The sequence below is a fragment of the Salvelinus namaycush genome, chromosome 12 (assembly GCF_016432855.1).
Source record: "Salvelinus namaycush isolate Seneca chromosome 12, SaNama_1.0, whole genome shotgun sequence".
In the NCBI taxonomy this organism is placed as follows: Eukaryota; Metazoa; Chordata; class Actinopteri; order Salmoniformes; family Salmonidae; genus Salvelinus; species Salvelinus namaycush.
This window is the reverse complement of record NC_052318.1, coordinates 10,714,253-10,735,068: the sequence shown is the minus strand read 5'-3', so window position 1 is coordinate 10,735,068 and position 20,816 is coordinate 10,714,253. Positions and strand designations below refer to the sequence as shown.

General features: G+C 43.9%; 1 protein-coding gene across 1 annotated transcript in view; it reads right to left on the bottom strand.

The window, feature by feature from the left end:
* Nucleotides 1-20,816, bottom strand: part of LOC120056769 (rho GTPase-activating protein 26-like) — a 108,842-nt gene that overhangs the window by 3,864 nt on the left and 84,162 nt on the right. The window contains exons 6-14 of the mRNA XM_039004976.1: nucleotides 19,200-19,310; nucleotides 13,671-13,775; nucleotides 11,543-11,672; nucleotides 9,970-10,070; nucleotides 8,033-8,127; nucleotides 4,652-4,730; nucleotides 3,413-3,449; nucleotides 3,169-3,234; nucleotides 1,731-1,805 (exon numbers count right to left, since the gene is read on the bottom strand). Of these exons, the coding sequence (XP_038860904.1) occupies nucleotides 1,731-1,805; nucleotides 3,169-3,234; nucleotides 3,413-3,449; nucleotides 4,652-4,730; nucleotides 8,033-8,127; nucleotides 9,970-10,070; nucleotides 11,543-11,672; nucleotides 13,671-13,775; nucleotides 19,200-19,310 (799 nt within the window). The remainder of the gene's footprint in view (nucleotides 1-1,730; nucleotides 1,806-3,168; nucleotides 3,235-3,412; nucleotides 3,450-4,651; nucleotides 4,731-8,032; nucleotides 8,128-9,969; nucleotides 10,071-11,542; nucleotides 11,673-13,670; nucleotides 13,776-19,199; nucleotides 19,311-20,816) is intronic.

The window sequence follows — 20,816 nt, the reverse complement described above, 5'->3', positions numbered from 1 at the left end:
TCTCAGAGCTACCGTATCTCCTCCATGTCTCTGTCTGTCAGTCTCAGAGCTACAGTACCTCCTCCATGTCTCTGTCTGTCAGTCTCAGAGCTACCGTATCTCCTCCATGTCTCTGTCTGTCAGTCTCAGAGCTACAGTATCTCCTCCATGTCTCTGTCTGTCAGTCTCAGAGCTACAGTACCTCCTCCATGTCTCTGTCTGTCAGTCTCAGAGCTACAGTATCTCCTCCATGTCTCTGTCTGTCAGTCTCAGAGCTACAGTATCTCCTCCATGTCTCTGTCTGTCAGTCTCAGAGCTACAGTATCTCCTCCATGTCTCTGTCTGTCAGTCTCAGAGCTACAGTATCTCCTCCATGTCTCTGTCTGTCAGTCTCAGAGCTACAGTATCTCCTCCATGTCTCTGTCTGTCAGTCTCAGAGCTACAGTACCTCCTCCATGTCTCTGTCTGTCAGTCTCAGAGCTACAGTACCTCCTCCATGTCTCTGTCTGTCAGTCTCAGAGCTACAGTATCTCCTCCATGTCTCTGTCTGTCAGTCTCAGAGCTACAGTATATCCTCCATGTCTCTGTCTGTCAGTCTCAGAGCTACAGTACCTCCTCCATGTCTCTGTCTGTCAGTCTCAGAGCTACAGTATATCCTCCATGTCTCTGTCTGTCAGTCTCAGAGCTACAGTACCTCCTCCATGTCTCTGTCTGTCAGTCTCAGAGCTACAGTATATCCTCCATGTCTCTGTCTGTCAGTCTCAGAGCTACAGTATATCCTCCATGTCTCTGTCTGTCAGTCTCAGAGCTACAGTATATCCTCCATGTCTCTGTCTGTCAGTCTCAGAGCTACAGTATCTCCTCCATGTCTCTGTCTGTCAGTCTCAGAGCTACAGTATATCCTCCATGTCTCTGTCTGTCAGTCTCAGAGCTACAGTATCTCCTCCTCCATGTCTCTGTCTGTCAGTCTCAGAGCTACAGTATATCCTCCATGTCTCTGTCTGTCAGTCTCAGAGCTACAGTACCTCCTCCATGTCTCTGTCTGTCAGTCTCAGAGCTACAGTACCTCCTCCATGTCTCTGTCTGTCAGTCTCAGAGCTAGTATATCTACAGTAAATGAACTCCTTTTGCATTATTTATGTCGTTTTATAAATGATCTAGCTATTCCCCATAGCTAGTCACATAAACCCCCAGGATGGTTTTCTGCTACAGTATAGACTCCCCTTACAGGCAGAGGTTTCCAGCTATCAGAATAAGACAGGTGTGTGTGTGAGTGGAGGTTGTGTAAACAAAACTACTGCATAAATATGAAATACATTCGCTTCAATCTTTCCCCAAATATATACCTGTTTGGATTTGTTCAATCTGGTCACTTTCTCGCTCTCTGTCTCTCTATCTCTCTCTGTCTCTCTCCGTCTCTCTCTCTCTCGCTCTCTCTCTGTCTCTCTCTCTCTGTCTATCGCTCTCTCTCTGTCTCTTGCTCTCTCTCTGTCTCTTGCTCTCTCTCTGTCTCTTGCTCTCTCTCTGTCTCTTGCTCTCTCTCTGTCTCTTGCTCTCTCTCTGTCTCTTGCTCTCTCTCTGTCTCTTGCTCTCTCTCTGTCTCTTGCTCTCTCTCTGTCTCTTGCTCTCTCTCTGTCTCTCGCTCTCTCTCTGTCTCTCGCTCTCTCTGCCTCTCTCTGTCTCTCTCTGTCTATCGCTCTCTCTCTCCCTCCCTCTCTCTCTCTCTCTACTCCAAGATATCTCTGTCTTACCCATGGCAAGACCCAGTAGGTTCTGTACTCTGGAGTTCACCCCAACAATCCTGTACAGACCCTGCTCATCGATGCCTGTGGGAGGGAACAGAACAGAGACACAGAAAAGTATTCAGACCCCTTGACTTCTTCCACATTTTGTTACGTTACAACCTTGTTCTAAAATGAATTAAATAAAACATTTTCCTCAGCAATCTACACACAATACCCCAAAAGGACAATTGTCTGTAGAGCTCAGAGACAGGATTGTGTTGAAGCATTGAAGGTCCCCAAGAACACAGTGGCCTCCATCATTCTTAAATGGAACAAGTTTGGAACCACAAAGACTCTTCCTAGAGCGGGCCGCCCGGCCAAACTGAGTAATCGGGGGAGAAGGGCTTTGGTCAGGGAGGTGACTAAGAACCTGATGGTCACTCTAACAGAGCTCTAGAGTTTCTCTGTGGAGATGGGAGAACCTTCAAGAAGGACAACCATCTCTGCAGCACTCCACCAATCAGGCCTTTATGGTAGAGGCCAGACGGAAGCCACTCCTCAGTAAAAGGCACCTGACAGCCCACTTGGAGTTTGCCAAAAGGCACCTAAATACTCTCAGACCATGAGAAACAAGATTCTCTGGTTTGATGAAACCAAGATTGAACTCTTTGGCCTGAATGCCAAGCGTCACGTCTGGAGGAAACCTGGCACCATCCCTACAGTGAAGCATCGTGGTGGCAGCATCATGCTGTGGGGTTGTTTTTCAGCAGCAGGGACTGGGAGACTAGTCAGGATCGAGGCAAAGATGAACAGAGCAAAGTACAGAGAGATCCTTGATGAAAACCTGCTCAGAGAGCTCAGGACTGGGGTGAAGGTTCACCTTCCAACAGGACAATGACTCTAAGCACACAGCCAAGACAACGCAGGAGTGGCTTCGGGACAAGTCTCTGAATGTCCTTGAGTGGTCCAGCCAGAGCTCGGACTTGAACCAGATCGAACATCTCTGGAGAGACCTGAGAATAGCTGTGCCGCAACGCTCCCCATCCAACCTGACAGAGCTGGAGAATCCTACCCAAGAAGACTCGAGGCTGTAATCGCTGCCAAAGGTTCTTCAATAAAGTACTGAGCAAAGTGTCTGAATACTTATGTAAATGTGATATTTCAGTTTTTTTAATTTTGAATAGATTAGCTAACATTTCTAAAAAACAGTTTTATCTTTGTCATTATGGGTTATTGTGTGTAGATTGATAAGGGGAAAAATATTTTTTATCCGTTTTAGAATAAGGTTGTAACGTAACAAAATGTGGAAAAAGTCAAGGGGTCTGAATACTTTCCGAAAGCACAGTATATAAAGATCTTATAGGACCTATAAGAGACACACTGCCGATGACACCAGATTGACAGTACAGTAGTATTAGAGCATACTACTGTGTGGGCTGTAAGCAGCCAAGCCTTAGTTCAATACCTCTGGTCTCCACAGCATAGATGAACTTCTTCACAACGTTGAAGCCAACCACGTCCAGCTGGACCACTGTTACATGGAGAGAGAGGAATGGAGAGAGGGAAGAGGGAGAGAGGGAGGGAGGTATAGAGAAAAAAAGAGAGGGAGAAACAGAGGTAAAGAAGAAAATAAATCCCATCAATTATCAGTGTGCATTGATCTGGACAGATGGTAGAGTAAAGATAATAAATACCAATGAGTCACTTACTGCCTTCACTCTGGCTGTCTCTGTTTAAGTTATAGACCTGGAAGGAACAGAAACGCCCGGTTACCACGGTTACACCGCTTAGCTTTACCGCCAGCACCACCAGTCTCAAACACCTATCTGTGTACTGAACCCAGGCTGTACTTACATAAGCCCATGTACACCATGCTGAAATAAAACACTGTTGGACACAGTATGTCAGACTACCTGGCCGCTGTGTAGTAAAACAGTACATTGGCATCAATGGAGAGACCACAGCCTGCGGTCTTCCTCCGATAGAGCCTACTGATTCAAGTGGCTTCCTGAAGGAGCTGAAGGTTAGTTATTCAGCTATGCATCTTCTGGAACCGGTGTTTCAGGAAGGCCTGCAGCATCATCAAGGACCCCACACACCCCAGACACCAGCTGTTCACTCCCTCACCGTCGGGCAGACGGTATCGAAGCGTGAGGTCTGATACCAACAGACTCAGAGACAGTTTCTATCTACAAGCCATCAGACTGCTGAACACTTGAACTGGACTGACTACCTGCTGTGATTCTACGAGCCTTAACACTCATGTATTCACTCACACACACACACACACACATTCATGCTACACACACACCTGCTGTGATTCTACGAGTCTTAACACTCATGTATTCACTCACACACACACACACACACATTCATGCTACACACACACCTGCTGTGATTCTACGAGTCTTAACACTCATGTATTCACACACACACACACACACACACACACACACACACACACACACACACACACACACACACACACACACACACACACACACACACACACACACACACACACACACACACACACACACACACTTCCATGCTACACACACATTCATGCTACACACACACCTGCTGCTACCAGTCTCTTATTATGATTTGTAAATACTGTACAATTTAAACACTTCCCCCTTCCACAAAACAAAACAGGTGTAAATATTGGACTATAAATTGTGTCTTCCTGTATTATAATAAATGCTAACATGTTTATTCTATTCTACTGTCATTTACTTTATGTTCGTATTCTTATCTGTATTATTTCTTATTGTTGTTGCATTGCATTTCATTGGACGGTGTGTAACATGTGTATCCTGTATATGCGACTAATACAAAAAGAACATGGAGATTACGGAGTTCCTGTGATGGGCTAGACACACACATATACACATACACACGCACGCGCATACACACAGGATGGGTGTGTAACCGTGGCAACATACCGGTTCTCTCCCATCCATTGCCTCCATCCACAGCCTACGGTCTTCCTCCGATAGAGCCTGCATGGTGATCACCCCCGACCTGCAACACACACACACACTGATACAGGCTCACCTTCAGCTGTCAATACAGTCCTGCTTCAAACCACACACACACACACACACACACACACACACACACACACACACACACACACACACACACACACACACACACACACACACACACACACACACACATACATACAGGCTCACCTTCAGCTGTCAATACAGTCCTGCTTCAAACCACACACACACACACACTGATACACATACACACATCCGCGCCACACACACACACACACACATGCGTGCATATACAGACATGGACACACGCGCACGCACTCATAAACACACACACACACCATAATGCACCATAATGAACACTCTGCCTAACACTCACAGTCAAGTTGTCCTTGTGAACTGTTAAAGCATGTTGAGTCCAGCTTTTACTGACATGCTGATAAAAAGGGTTGTGGTTACAACAACTGTACACTGCATCTAGCAAACACACACACACACACGCTGGGCAGAGGACACATACAAACACACACACACACACACTGGGCAGAGAAGACACACATACAATGGGCAGAGAACACACACTCACACACACACTGGGCAGAGGACACACACACACACACACACACACACACACTGGGCAGAGAACACACACATACAATGGACAGAGAACACACACTCACACACACACTGGGCAGAGGACACACACACACACACTGGGCAGAGGACACACACACACACATACATACATACACACACTGGGCAGAGGACACACACACACACACACTGGGCAGAGGACACACACACTAGAGGTCGACCGATTTGTCAAGTTTTCATAACAATCGGAAATCGGTAATTTTGGACGCCGATTTTGCCGATTATTTATTTATTTAAATTTTTTTTTTTTTACACCTTTATTTAACTAGGCAAGTCAGTTAAGAACACATTCTTATTTTCAATGACGGCCTAGGAACAGTGGGTTAACTGCCTTGTTCAGGGGCAGAACGACAGATTTTTACCTTGTCAGCTCAGGGATTCAATCTTGCAATCTTACGGTTAACTAGTCCAACGCTCTAACCACCTGCCTCACGAGGAGCCCGCCTGTTACGTGAATGCAGTAAGAAGCCAAGGTAAGTTGCTAGCTAGCATTAAACGTATCTTATAAAAAACAATCAATCAATCAATCATAATCACTAGTTATAACTACACATGGTTGATGATATTACTAGTTTATCTAGCTTGTCCTGCGTTGCATATAATCGATGAGGTGCGCATTCGCGAAAAAGGACTGTCGTTGCTCCAACGTGTACCTAACCATAAACATCAATGTCTTTCTTAAAATCAATACACAAAAGTATATATTTTTAAACCTGCATATTTAGCTAAAAGAAATCCAGGTTAGCAGGCAATATTAACCAGGTGAAATTGTGTCACTTCTCTTGCGTTCATTGCACGCAGAGTCAGTGTATATGCAACAGTTTGGGCCGCCTGGCTCGTTGCGAACTAATTTGCCAGAATTTTACGTAATTATGACATAACATTGAAGGTTGTGCAATGTAACAGGAATATTTAGACTTATGGATGCCACCCGTTAGATAAAATACGTAACGGTTCCGTATTTCACTGAAAGAATAAACATTTTGTTTTCGAGATGATAGTTTCCAGATTCGACCATATTAATGACCTAAGGCTCGTATTTCTGTGTGTTATTATGTTATAATTAAGTCTATGATTTGATAGAGCAGTCTGACTGAGCGGTGGTAGGCACCAGCAGGCTCGTAAGCATTCATTCAAACAGCACTTTCGTGCGTTTTGCCAGCAGCTCTTCGCTGTGCTTCAAGCATTGCGCTGTTTATGACTTCAAGCCCATCAACTCCCAAGATTAGGCTGGTGTAACCGATGTGAAATGGCTAGCTAGTTAGCGGGGTGCGCGCTAATAGCGTTTCAAACGTCACTCGCTCTGAGACTTGGAGTAGTTGTTCCCCGTGCTCTGCATGGGTAACGCTGCTTCGAGGGTGGCTGTTGTCGATGTGTTCCTGGTTCGAGCCCAGGTAGCGGCGAGGAGAGGGATGGAAGCTATACTGTTACACATGCAATACTAAAGTGCCTATAAGAACATCCAATAGTCAAAGGTATATGAAATACAAATCGTATAGAGAGAAATGGTCCTATAATTCCTATAATAACTACAACCTAAAACTTCTTACCTGGGAATATTGAAGACTCATGTTAAAAGGAACCACCAGCTTTCATATGTTCTCATGTTCTGAGCAAGGAACTGAAACGTTAGCTTTCTTACATGGCACATATTGCACTTTTACTTTCTTCTCCAACACTTTGTTTTTGCATTATTTAAACCAAATTGAACATGTTTCATTATTTATTTGAGGCTAAATGGACTTTTATTGATGTATTATATTAAGTTAAAATAAGTGTTCATTCGGTATTGTTGTAATTGTCATTATTACAAATACATTTAAAAAATCGTCCGATTAATCGGTATCGGCTTTTTTTTTTGGTCCTCCAATAATCGGTATCGGTATCGGCGTTGAAAAATCATAATCGGTCGACCTCTAACACACACACACACACACACACACACACACACACACACACACACACACACACACACACACACACACACACACACACACACACACACACACACACACACACACTGAGCAGAGGACACACAAACACACACTGGGCAGAGGACACATACACATCATGAATAAATAAAGAGGACTGAGTGCAGGAACGGGCTGATGACGGTGGAGAGAGATCTGAGGCTGTAGTGTCGGGGAGGCACAGACTCTGCTGCTCTAACTGCAGTCAGACAACACTCTGCTAAGACTGGCCTGGATAGGAGAGGAGGCAGACATCTCTCATGATCTAACTTACACCCTCATCTTCAAAACTAGACCTTCTAGCGTCTGTCTCCAGGCAGCTTGTAGTGTTCACAGGACAGGCACGGCTTAATGCTGAACAAAGCATTTCAAACTACTTCCATCTTAATGTTGAACAAAGCATTTCAAACTACTTCCATCTTAATGTTGAACAAAGCATTTCAAACTGCTCTCATCTTAATGTTGAACAAAGCATTTCAAACCACCCCTCATCTTCATCTGCAATTAATGTAACATTAAAGAGACAAGCTGTGTACTGGGATTTTGCGATTGCCAATCCTCATTAAGATCCTCTGTGTTGAGCTCTCTCACTAGTCACTCAGCCACAGCCACAGCCTCAGCCCCAGCAAGACTTGTGAGCACCACCCTGTGGTTGGAATGGGTCACAACAAGCTATTCGACAGCAGCAATGACTCACCTGTCTACGCCCTCCACATCAAAACAGAACCTCTTCTCTATAGAGTCCGTCTTCCGCCTTGTGCAGGACTTCAGAGTGAAGCTCTCCTCCTCTCCCTGAAAGACAGGGGTGACCTTAATCAACCTTTAAGAAGAGATATTTTATGACATTCAAGTTAAATCAATGTGAAGTTCCTTTCCCAACGTGTATGGAACCATGTCATTACGGTGCATTTCTTATATTATCGAAGTTAATTGGGGACAAGGACTAGGATGGACGGACTCAAAGGACCTAGGAAAAGATGTGTAGGAAGCTTAGATGTATCATTCCAGTGCAACTATTTTACAGCCCATCTCCCTACTATCAATCCCTCCTCTCCCCTTTCCTCTCCTTTCCTTTCCTCTCTTCGTCTCCCCTTTCCTTTCCTCCCCTCTCCTCTCCTCTCTTCTCCTCTCCTTTCCTCTCCTCATCTCCCCTTTCCTCTCCTTTCCTCCCCTCTCCTCTCCTTTCCTCTCCTCATCTACCCTTTCCTCTCTCCTTTCCTCCTCATCTACCCTTTCCTCTCCTTCTCTCCTTTCCTCCCCTTTCCTCTCCTTTCCTCTTCTCTCCTCTCCTCCCCTTTCCTCTCTCCTCTCTTCTCCTCCTCTCCCCTCTCCTCCCCTTTCTTCTCACCCCTCCCCTTTCCTCTCCTCTCCTCTACTCTCCTCCCCTTCCCTCTCCTCTTCTCCCCTGTCCTCTCCTTTCCTCTCCTCTCCTCCTTCAAAGGGACTGCATTAGCACCTGAAGTGTCACTACTCTGTTTGTACACAGGATCCCAGCAGACACAGGGCAGTAATCCTGAGAGAGGGACCATCAAGCCACAACTCTGATGTGTTCCGAATGATAGGTCCTCTCCTCTCTGATTCTTCCTCTCATGTCCTCTCATGTCCTCTCCCCTCTCCTGCCCTTTCTCCTCTTCCCCCATCACTTCTCTCCCTTCATCTCCCTCTCTCTGCCATCCTTTTCTCCACAGTACACTTCAATCAGTGTCCGACATATCGGTTCACTGATATTATCAGCCGATATTGGCCTTTTACAGCTATCGGACGATAATTCCACCGATAAACAATATTCAATAAATAGGATGAAAAAAGGTAATCTCATGCTGATCTGAACACTTACAGACATAATGATGTCATTCATTTCACCATGTAAGAAATCAACATTTGAAACATATTTCTTGGGCAATTTAGAAAAGACTTTTTCATTTCCCCGGTGTAAAACACTATATCGACAGTTTTCCCCAAAAGAACTGCAGTCATTCAAACCTCTAGAGACAGATGTCACACATGATTTCTGCTTTAAATCGTGACTGGGAGGCCTTAAATATGAATGTGTCTAATTAATGTGTCTATGGCTCTGTTCATGAGGGTTGGAGAAGCCCCTGAGGTTTCTGGAGAGCTCTCTCTCTCTCTGTGTGTGTGTGTGTGTGTGTGTGTGTGTGTGTGTGTGTGTGTGTGTGTGTGTGTGTGTGTGTGTGTGTGTGTGTGTGTGTGTCTGTGTGTGTGTGTGTAGTAATTGGATGAGTTGGCCCCTGTAGGTGGGGCTCTAGTCTCCCCTATACCCTATACTTGGGTGTATTAGAGCAGAACTTATCCCTGTCAAGATGTTGGGCTTGGCATGGGCACTGTGTTAACTACTGTCTGAGAGTGGCACTGCAGGAGAGGCTGGCCCGCTGCCAGCTCTGTGTGTCAACCCTGCCAGCCCTGAGTCACGGTACCATGACCTGCCGCCCATGCCAAGATAAGAGCCCTGCATCATCGCCGATAGGCGAAAACAAGCAAGCGACCGATGCCAATATTTCTTTCTCTCTATTCTCGCTCTTCTCTCTCTCACTCTCTGTCTCTCTGCTCCAACAACTACATGGTCCCACGGCATGGCAGAGTGGCATTCTGGGTAGAAACAAACAGACAACGCACCACTTTGCCTCCAGACTTCTGGTCAAACAGGACCATGGTGACTCGTTTGGGCTCTCGATGGTAGGTGCAGTAGTACTTGACCCAGGTTGACACAAAAGAACCTGAGAGAGGGAAGCAAGAGAAGCAGAGAGAAGCAGACAGAGAAGCAGAGAACAAGCAGAGAGAGAAGCAGAGAGAAGCAGACAGAGAAGCAGAGAACAAGCAGAGAGAGAAGCAGAGAGAGAAGCAGAGAGAGAAGCAGAGAGAAGCAGAGAGAGAAGCAGAGAGAAGCAGAGAGAGAAGCAGAGAGACGTACAGAGAGAAGCAGAGAGAAAAGCAGAGAAAAGCAGAGAGAAGCAGAGAGAGAAGCAGAGAGACGTACAGAGAGAAGCAGAGAGAAGCAGAGAGAGAAGCAGAGAGAAAAGCAGAGAGAAGCAGAGAGAGAAGCAGAGAGAAGCAGAGAGAGAAGCAGAGAGAAGCAGAGAGAGAAGCAGAGAGAGAAGCAGAGAGAGAAGCAGAGAGAGAAGCAGAGAGAGAAGCAGAGAGAGAAGCAGAGAGAAAAGCAGAGAGAAAAGCAGAGAGAAAAGCAGAGAGAAGCAGAGAGAAGCAGAGAGAAAAGCAGAGAGAAGCAGAGAGAAGCAGAGAGAAGCAGAGAGAGAAGCAGAGAGAGAAGCAGAGAGAGAAGCAGAGAGAAGCAGAGAGAAAAGCAGAGAAAAGCAGAGAAAAGCAGAGAGAAGCAGAGAGAGAAGCAGAGAGAGAAGCAGAGAGAAGCAGAGAGAGAAGCAGAGAGAAGCAGACAGGGAAGCAGAGAACAAGCAGAGAGAGAAGCAGAGAGAAGCAGACAGAGAAGCAGAGAGAGAAGCAGAGAACAAGCAGAGAGAAGCAGAGAGAGAAGCAGAGAGAAGCAGACAGAGAAGCAGAGAGAGAAGCAGAGAGACGTACAGAGAGAAGCAGAGAGAAAAGCAGAGAAAAGCAGAGAGAAGCAGAGAGAGAAGCAGAGAGACGTACAGAGAGAAGCAGAGAGAAGCAGACAGAGAAGCAGAGAGAAAAGCAGAGAGAAAAGCAGAGAGAAGCAGAGAGAAGCAGAGAGAGAAGCAGAGAGAAAAGCAGAGAGAAGCAGAGAGAGAAGCAGAGAGAGAAGCAGAGAGAGAAGCAGAGAGAAGCAGAGAGAGAAGCAGAGAGAGAAGCAGAGAGAAAAGCAGAGAGAAAAGCAGAGAGAAGCAGAGAGAGAAGCAGAGAGAGAAGCAGAGAGAGAAGCAGAGAGCGGGGAAGCAATGAAAAAATGGTTTTGGTTACCAATTTATTACTGCACATGCTCAGTGCCCTTGTCACCTCTTGGAGTCTCATCCTGAATACAATTACTCTTGTTGTTTCTATGGGGAAATGCAAATCTATTTGTACAACAACACTGGTACTACTTTTCTAAATGGTAAAAATAAATGACTAAATAGTGATGTAAAATGTGACCTTATCGCATCATGAGAGAGAGAAAGAACTGTCTGTGTGTGTGTGCTTGTGTGTGTGAGAGTGAGAGACAGTGAGATCGAGAACGAGAAAGGAGTGAGAGAGACAGAGAGCATGATGGGACACTCACGTTTCTCCTGTACAAACAGGTATCCCTCCATGGTGTCATGGCTGATGCTCTTGTGTTCATGGGGGTTCTCCTTCATCTTCCTCATCAGACACTCCACCTCAGACCGGGTGCTTTCAAAACGGTTCCGCGTCTGAACAGGGCAGGAGAGGAGACAGAATGATGGAAACATCCCACCTACCATCCTGCATTCTGAGCAATTCACCACTGTCTGTAGTTGTTGGGTTAGGGCTATTGACCACTGTCTGTAGTTGTTGGGTTAGGGCTATTGACCACTGTCTGTAGTTGTTGGGTTAGGGCTATTGACCACTGTCTGTAGTTGTTGGGTTAGGGCTATTGACCACTGTCTGTAGTTGTTGGGTTAGGGCTATTGACCACTGTCTGTAGTTGTTGGGTTAGGGCTATTGACCACTGTCTGTAGTTGTTGGGTTAGGGCTATTGACCACTGTCTGTAGTTGTTGGGTTAGGGCTATTGACCACTGTCTGTAGTTGTTGGGTTAGGGCTATTGACCACTGTCTGTAGTTGTTGGGTTAGGGCTATTGACCACTGTCTGTAGTTGTTGGGTTAGGGCTATTGACCACTGTCTGTAGTTGTTGGGTTAGGGCTATTGACCACTGTCTGTAGTTGTTGGGTTAGAGCTATTGACCACTGTCTGTAGTTGTTGGGTTAGGGCTATTGACCACTGTCTGTAGTTGTTGGGTTAGGGCTATTGACCACTGTCTGTAGTTGTTGGGTTAGGGCTATTGACCACTGTCTGTAGTTGTTGGGTTAGGGCTATTGACCACTGTCTGTAGTTGTTGGGTTAGGGCTATTGACCACTGTCTGTAGTTGTTGGGTTAGGGCTATTGACCACTGTCTGTAGTTGTTGGGTTAGGGCTATTGACCACTGTCTGTAGTTGTTGGGTTAGGGCTATTGACCACTCTCTGTAGTTGTTGGGTTAGGGCTATTGACCACTGTCTGTAGTTGTTGGGTTAGGGCTATTGACCACTGTCTGTAGTTGTTGGGTTAGGGCTATTGACCACTGTCTGTAGTTGTTGGGTTAGGGCTATTGACCACTGTCTGTAGTTGTTGGGTTAGGGCTATTGACCACTGTCTGTAGTTGTTGGGTTAGGGCTATTGACCACTGTCTGTAGTTGTTGGGTTAGGGCTATTCACCACTGTCTGTAGTTGTTGGGTTAGGGCTATTGACCACTGTCTGTAGTTGTTGGGTTAGGGCTATTCACCACTGTCTGTAGTTGTTGGGTTAGGGCTATTGACCACTGTCTGTAGTTGTTGGGTTAGGTCTATTGACCACTGTCTGTAGTTGTTGTGTTAGGGGTATTGACCACTGTCTGTAGTTGTTGTGTTAGGGGTATTGACCACTCTCTGTAGTTGTTGGGTTAGGGCTATTGACCACTGTCTGTAGTTGTTGGGTTAGGGGTATTGACCACTGTCTGTAGTTGTTGGGTTAGGGCTATTGACCACTGTCTGTAGTTGTTGGGTTAGGGCTATTGACCACTGTCTGTAGTTGTTGGGTTAGGGCTATTGACCACTGTCTGTAGTTGTTGGGTTAGGTCTATTGACCACTGTCTGTAGTTGTTGGGTTAGGGGTATTGCCTTGAAAGGCCACTGGGTTAGGGGTATTGCCTTGAAAGGCCACTGGGTTAGGGGTATTGCCTTGAAAGGCCACTGGGTTAGGGGTATTGCCTTGAAAGACCACTGGGTTAGGGGTATTGCCTTGAAAGGCCACTGGGTTAGGGGTATTGCCTTGAAAGGCCACTGGGTTAGGGGTATTGCCTTGAAAGGCCACTGGGTTAGGGGTATTGCCTTGAAAGGCCACTGGGTTAGGGGTATTGCCTTGAAAGGCCACTGGGTTAGGGGTATTGCCTTGAAAGACCACTGGGTTAGGGGTATTGCCTTGAAAGACCACTGGGTTAGGGGTATTGCCTTGAAAGACCACTGGGTTAGGGGTATTGCCTTGAAAGACCACTGGGTTAGGGGTATTGCCTTGAAAGACCACTGGGTTAGGGGTATTGCCTTGAAAGACCACTGGGTTAGGGGTATTGCCTTGAAAGGCCACTGGGTTGGCAAAAGAGGAAATCTGATCAGCACCTCATGCCTGTAATGTATGGCATTAACATGAATCTTACATTCTGAATGCTGATGGTGAGGTCTGTCTTGAAGTGGTTGAAGTCTTTGGCCAGTTCGTACCCATGATGGTAGTAAGTAAACAGCCCCTGAAGGAATGCCAGCAACTAGAATTGATGTAGAGGATGACAGGTTGAGAAACATTCCTCTCAACTCAATTCAATGAAATCAACCAAATCTACTCTCATTTGTTTTCAAAGGTACTTGTTGTCAGCTACATTCTAAAGCTACATATGTAGGATCCTAATTTGATGACCCTGTTGCAGGAGAACCTTCCTGAAATGCAGGAAATTGAAGTGTATTCAAGGTTAAAAAAGCTTTTTGAAGTTTGTCATTTCCACAAAATTCAGACTTGATTTTTACCTTAGGAAAAATGTATCAACCCCTACAAAAATGTCTGTTAATTATAATCCACATAGGAAATGTGAATTATTATACTGTTGCTACAGGATTATTTTCCTGCTGTAGTAAACTGGCTGAAATGAAGATATTACATCTGTACATGTGTAGACAGTGTGGTTCATAGAGAGATGAGGTGATTGAGCATGAGAGTTGTATAGACTAAAGTAACTGTAGTACAGCAACAAACTCGCAATAACATCTGCTAAACACGTGTATGTGACCAATAACATCTGTTAAACACGTGTATGTGACCAATAACATCTGCTAAACACGTGTATGTGACCAATAACATCTGTTAAACACGTGTATGTGACCAATAACATCTGCTAAACACGTGTATGTGACCAATAACATCTGCTAAACACGTGTATGTGACCAATAACATCTGCTAAACACGTGTATGTGACCAATAACATCTGCTAAACACGTGTATGTGACCAATAACAGTTGATTTGATTTGAGTAGTACAGTAACAGTAGTACAGTAACAGCAGTAACAGTAGTACAGTGACAGTAGTAACAGAAGTACAGTAACAGTAGTACAGTAACGATAGTACATTAACCGTGGTAACAGTTGTACAGTAACAGTAGTACAGTAACTGTAGTACAGTCACAGTAGTACAGTAACAGTAGCACAGTAACAGTAGAATAGTAACAGTAGTAACAGTAGTACAGTAACCGTAGTAACAGTAGTACAGTAACAGTGGACCAGTAACAGTAGAACGGTAACTGTAGTACAGCCACAGTAGTACAGTAACAGTAGCACAGTAACAGTAGTACAGTAACAGTAGAACAGCAACAGTAATATAGTAATTGTAGCAACAGTAGTAGAGTAACAGTAGTACAGTAACAGCAGCCCAGTAACAGTAGTAACAGTTGTAAAGTAACAATAGTACAGTAACAGTAGTACAGTAACAGTAGTACAGTAACAGTGGTAACAGTGGTACAGTAACAGGGGTGCAGTAACAGTTTAACAGTAGCCATGGTATAGTAACAGTAGCACAGTCACAGTAGTAACAGTAGTATAGTAACAGTGGTACAGTAGCCGTAGTAACAGTAGTACAGTAACAATGGTACAGTAACAGTGGTACATTAACCGTAGTAACAGTAGTACAGTAACAGTAGTACAGTAACGGTAGTACAGTCACAGCAGTACAGTAACATTAGCACTGTAACAGCAGTACAGTAACAGTAGTAACAGTAGTAACAGTAGTACAGTAACAGTAGTAACAGTAGTACAGTAACGGTAGAACAGTAACAGTAGTATAGTAACAGCAGCACAGCAACAGTAGCATAGTAAAAGTAGTGACAGTTGTACAGCAACAATAGTACAGTAACAGTAGTAAAGTAACAGTAGTACAGTAACCACAGTAACAGTAGTACAGTAACAGCAGTAACAGTAGTACAGTAACAGTAGTAGCAGTAGTACAGTAACAGTAGTACAGTAACGATAGTACATTAACCGTGGAAACAGTTGTACAGTAACATTAGTACAGCAACTGTAGTACAGTCACAGTAGTACAGTAACAGCAGCACAGTAACAGTAGAATAGTAACAGTAGTACAGTAACCGTAGTAACAGTACGGTACAGTAACAGTGGTACAGTAACAGTAGTAACAGTGGTACAGTAACAGCAGCACAGTAACAGTAGTACAGTAACCGTAGTAACAGTAGTAACAGTGGTACAGTAACAGTGGACCAGTAACAGTAAAACAGTAACAGTGGTACAGTAACAGTAGCACAGTAGCAGTAGTATAGTAACAGTAGTAACAGTAGAACGGTAACTGTAGTAACAGTAGTATAGCAACTGTGGTACAGTAACAGTAGTACAGTAACAGTAGTACAGTAGTACAGTAACAGTAGTACAGTAGTACAGTAACAGTAGAACAGTAACTGTAGTAACAGTAGCATAGTAACAGTAGTATAGCAACTGTGGTACAGTAACAGTAGTACAGTAACAGTAGTAACAGTAGCACAGTAACTGTAGTACAGTACCAGTAGTAGCAGTAGTACAGTAACAGTAGTACAGTAACAGTAACAACTGTAGTACAGTAACAGTAGTACAGTAACAGTAGTACAGTAACAGTAGTACAGTAACAGTAGTACAGTAACAGTAGTACAGTAACAGTAACAACTGTAGTACAGTAACAGTAGTAGCAGTAGTACAGTAACAGTAGTACAGTAACAGTAGTAGCAGTAGTACAGTAACAGTAGTACAGTAACAGTAGTAGCAGTAGTACAGTAACAGTAGTACAGTAACAGTAGTACAGTAACAGTAGTACAGTAACAGCATGAAACATGGACCTACTGCAGCAAGGGAAAGGTATGTGTTACTTCATGGAAACATGGACCTACTGCAGCAAGGGAAAGGTGTGTGCTTACTTCATGGAAACATGGACCTACAGTAACGATAATACATTAACCGTGGTAACAGTTGTACAGTAACAGTAGTACAGCAACTGTAGTACAGTCACAGTAGTACAGTAACAGCAGCACAGTAACAGTAGTACAGTAACCGTAGTAACAGTAGTAACAGTACCAGTAGTAACAGTGGTACAGTAACAGTGGACCAGTAACAGTAAAACAGTAACAGTAGTACAGTTACAGTAGTACAGTAACAGTAGTACAGTAGTACAGTAACAGTAGCACAGTAACTGTAGTAACAGTAGCACAGTAACTGTAGTATAGTACCAGTAGTAGCAGTAGTACAGTAACAGTAGTAACAGTAGTACAGTAACAGTAGTACAGTAACAGTAGTACAGTAACAGTAGAACAGTAACAGTAGTACAGTAACAGTAGTACAGTAACAGTAACAACTGTAGTACAGTAACAGTAGTACAGTAACAGTAGTACAGTAACAGTAACAACTGTAGTACAGTAACAGTAGTAGCAGTAGTACAGTAACAGTAGAACAGTAACAGTAGTACAGTAACAGTAACAACTGTAGTACAGTAACAGTAGTAGCAGTAGTACAGTAACAGTAGAACAGTAGCAGTAGTACAGTAACAGTAGTACAGTAACAGTAGTACAGTAACAGTAGTACAGTAACAGCAGAACAGTAACAGTAGTACAGTAACGGTAGAACAGTAACAGTAGTAACAATAGTATAGTAACAGTGGCACAGTGGTACAGTAACAGTAGCACAGTAACAGTAGTATAGTGACAGTAGTGACAGTAGCACAGTAACAGTAGTACAGCAACAGTAGTAGCAGTAGTACAGCGACTATACTACATTGACAGTAGAACAGTAACAGTAGAACAGTAACAGTACCACAGTAACCGTAGTAACCATAGTACAGCAAATGTAGTACAGTAACAGTAGTACAGCGGCTATACTACAGCAACTGTAGTAACAGTAGCACAGCAACTATACTATGGTAACTGTAGTACAGTAACAGTAGTAACAGTAGTACATTAACTGTAGTACAGTAACAGTACTAACAGTAGTACAGCAACTGTAGTACAGTAACTGTAGTAACAGTAGAACAGTAACTGTTGTACAGCAACAGTAGTAAAGTAACAGTAGTACAGCAACAGTTTAACAGTAACCATAGAACATTAGTATAGTAACATTAGTATAGTAACAGCAATAACAGTGGTAGAGTAACAGTAGCATAGTAACAGTAGCATAGTAACAGTAGCACAGTAACAGTAGTATAGTAACAGTAGTACCTGTAGTACAGTAACTGTAGTACGGTAACAGTAGTACCAGTAATACAGCAACTATACTACAGTAACAGTAGAACAGTAACTGTAGTACAGTCACAGTAGTACAGTAACAGTAGTATAATAACAGTAGTACCAGTAGTACAGCAACTATACTACAGTAACAGTAGAACAGTAACTGTAGTACAGTCACAGTAGTACAGTAACCGTAGTATAGTAACAGTAGTACCAGTAGTACAGCAACTATACTACAGTAACAGTAGAACAGGAACTGTAGTACAGTCACAGTAGTAACTGTAGTATATCAACTGTAGTACGGTAACAGTAGTAACAGTAGTACAGCAACTGTAGTACAGTAACAGTGGCAATGTAACAGTAGTAACAGTGGTAGAGCAACAGTAGCACAGTAACAGTAGTATAGTAACCATAGTACAGTAACAGTAGCACAGTAGCAGTAGTATAGTGACAGTAGTAACAGTAGTACAGTGACAGTAGTGCAGTAACAGTAGTACAGCAACTATACTACAGTGGCAGTAGAACAGTAACAGTAGAACAGTAACAGTAACCGTAGTAACCGTAGTACAGCAACTGTAGTACAGTAACTGTAGTAACAGTAGTGCAGTAACAGCAGTAACAGTGCTAGAGTAACAGTAGCATAGTAACAGTACCACAGTAACAGTAGTATAGTAACAGTAGTAACAGTAGCACAGCAACAGAAGCATAGTAACAGTAGTACCTGTAGTACAGTAACTGTAGTACCAGTAGTACAGCAACTATACTACAGTAACAGTAGAACAGCAACTGTAGTTCAGTAACAGTAATACAGTAACAGTAGTACAGTAACAGTAGTAACTGTAGTATATCAACTGTAGTACGGTAAATGTAGTAATGTAACAGTAGTACAGCAACTGTAGTACAGTAACAGTAGTATAGTAACAGTAGTAACAGTACCAGTAGTACAGTAACAGTAGTACAGTAACAGTAGCAACAGTAGTATAGTAACAGCAGAACAGTAACAGTAGAACAGTAACAGTAGTATAGTACCAGTAGTACAGTAACAGTAGAACAGTAACAGTAGCAACAGTAGTATAGTAACAGTAGTACAGTAACAGTACAACAGTAATAGTAGTACAGTAACAGCAGTACAGTAACAGTAGCAACAGTAGTATAGTAACAGTAGTATTGTAACATTAGTACAGTAACAGTACAACAGTAATAGTAGTACAGTAACAGCAGTACAGTAACAATAGTAGGGTTGCAAAACTCCAGTACCTTTCCCCAAATTCCCAGGTTTTCCAGAAATCCTGGTTGGAAGGTTCAGGAGGGAATAAGCAGAACATACGTCTTCCAACCAAGATTTCTGGAAAACCTGGACGTTTTGGGAAAGGTACTAGAGTTTTGCAACCCTAAGCAGTATACAGTAAAAGACAGCAGATGCTGAGGGCGGTTGGCATTCTCACTCACCGGCTCTACAAAGTCAAACATCTTCCTCTCCTGGACTTCCTGCACCTTGAACACGTACTCCAGAGACACCTCATAGAAATGCTGCCGCACGTGGTCCACCTGACTGTCTGCCTGCACAACACACACGTGACTCTGTTGGAACTGACGTTCAGGACACACACATCACCTCAGGATTGAAGTGAGACAACTCACAAACACATGAACACTTAAAGGTAAACATGGACCTACTGCAGCAAGGGAAAGGTATGTGTTACTTCATGGAAACATGGACCTACTGCAGCAAGGGAAAGGTATGTGTTACTTCATGGAAACATGGACCTACTGCAGCAAGGGAAAGGTATGTGTTACTTCATGGAAACATGGACCTACTGCAGCAAGGGAAAGGTATGTGTTACTTCATGGAAACATGGACCTACTGCCGCAAGGGAAAGGTATGTGTTACTTCATGGAAACATGGACCTACTGCAGCAAGGGAAAGGTATGTGTTACTTCATGGAAACATGGACCTACTGCAGCAAGGGAAAGGTATGTGTTATTTCATGGAAACATGGACCTACTGCAGCAAGGGAAAGGTATGTGTTACTTCATGGAAACATGGACCTACTGCAGCAAGGAAAAGGTATGTGTTACTTCATGGAAACATGGACCTACTGCAGCAAGGGAAAGGTATGTGTTACTTCATGGAAACATGGACCTACTGCAGCAAGGGAAAGGTGTGTGCTTACTTCATGGAAACATGGACCTACTGCAGCAAGGGAAAGGTATGTGTTACTTCATGGAAACATGGACCTTCTGCAACAAGGGAAAGGTGTGTGCTTACTTCATGGAAACATGGGCCTACTGCAGCAAGGGAAAGGTGTGTGCTTACTTTATGGAAACATGGACCTACTGCAGCAAGGGAAAGGTATGTGCTTACTTCATGGAAACATGGACCTACTGCAGCAAGGGGAAGATGTGTGCTTACTTCATGGAAACATGGACCTACTGCAGCAAGGGAAAGGTATGTGCTTACTTCATGGAAACATGGACCTACTGCAGCAAGGGAAAGGTGTGTGTTACTTCATGGAAACATGGACCTACTGCAACAAGGGAAAGGTGTGTGCTTACTTCATGGAAACATGGACCTACTGCAGCAAGGGAAAGGTGTGTGCTTACTTCATGGAAACATGGACCTACTGCAGCAAGGGAAAGGTGTGTGCTTACTTCATGGAAACATGGACCTACTGCAGCAAGGAAAAGGTATGTGTTACTTCATGGAAACATGGATCTACTGCAGCAAGGGAAAGGTATGTGTTACTTCATGGAAATATGGACCTACTGCAGCAAGGGAAAGGTATGTGTTACTTCATGGAAACATGGACCTACTGCAGCAAGGGAAAGATATGTGTTACTTCATGGAAACATGGACCTACTGCAGCAAGGGAAAGGTGTGTGCTTACTTCATGGAAACATGGACCTACTGCAGCAAGGGAAAGATGTGTGCTTACTTCATGGAAACATGGACCTACTGCAACAAGGGAAAGGTGTGTGCTACTTCATGGAAACGTGGACCTACTGCAGCAAGGGAAAGGTGTGTGCTTACTTCATGGAAACATGGACCTACTGCAACAAGGGAAA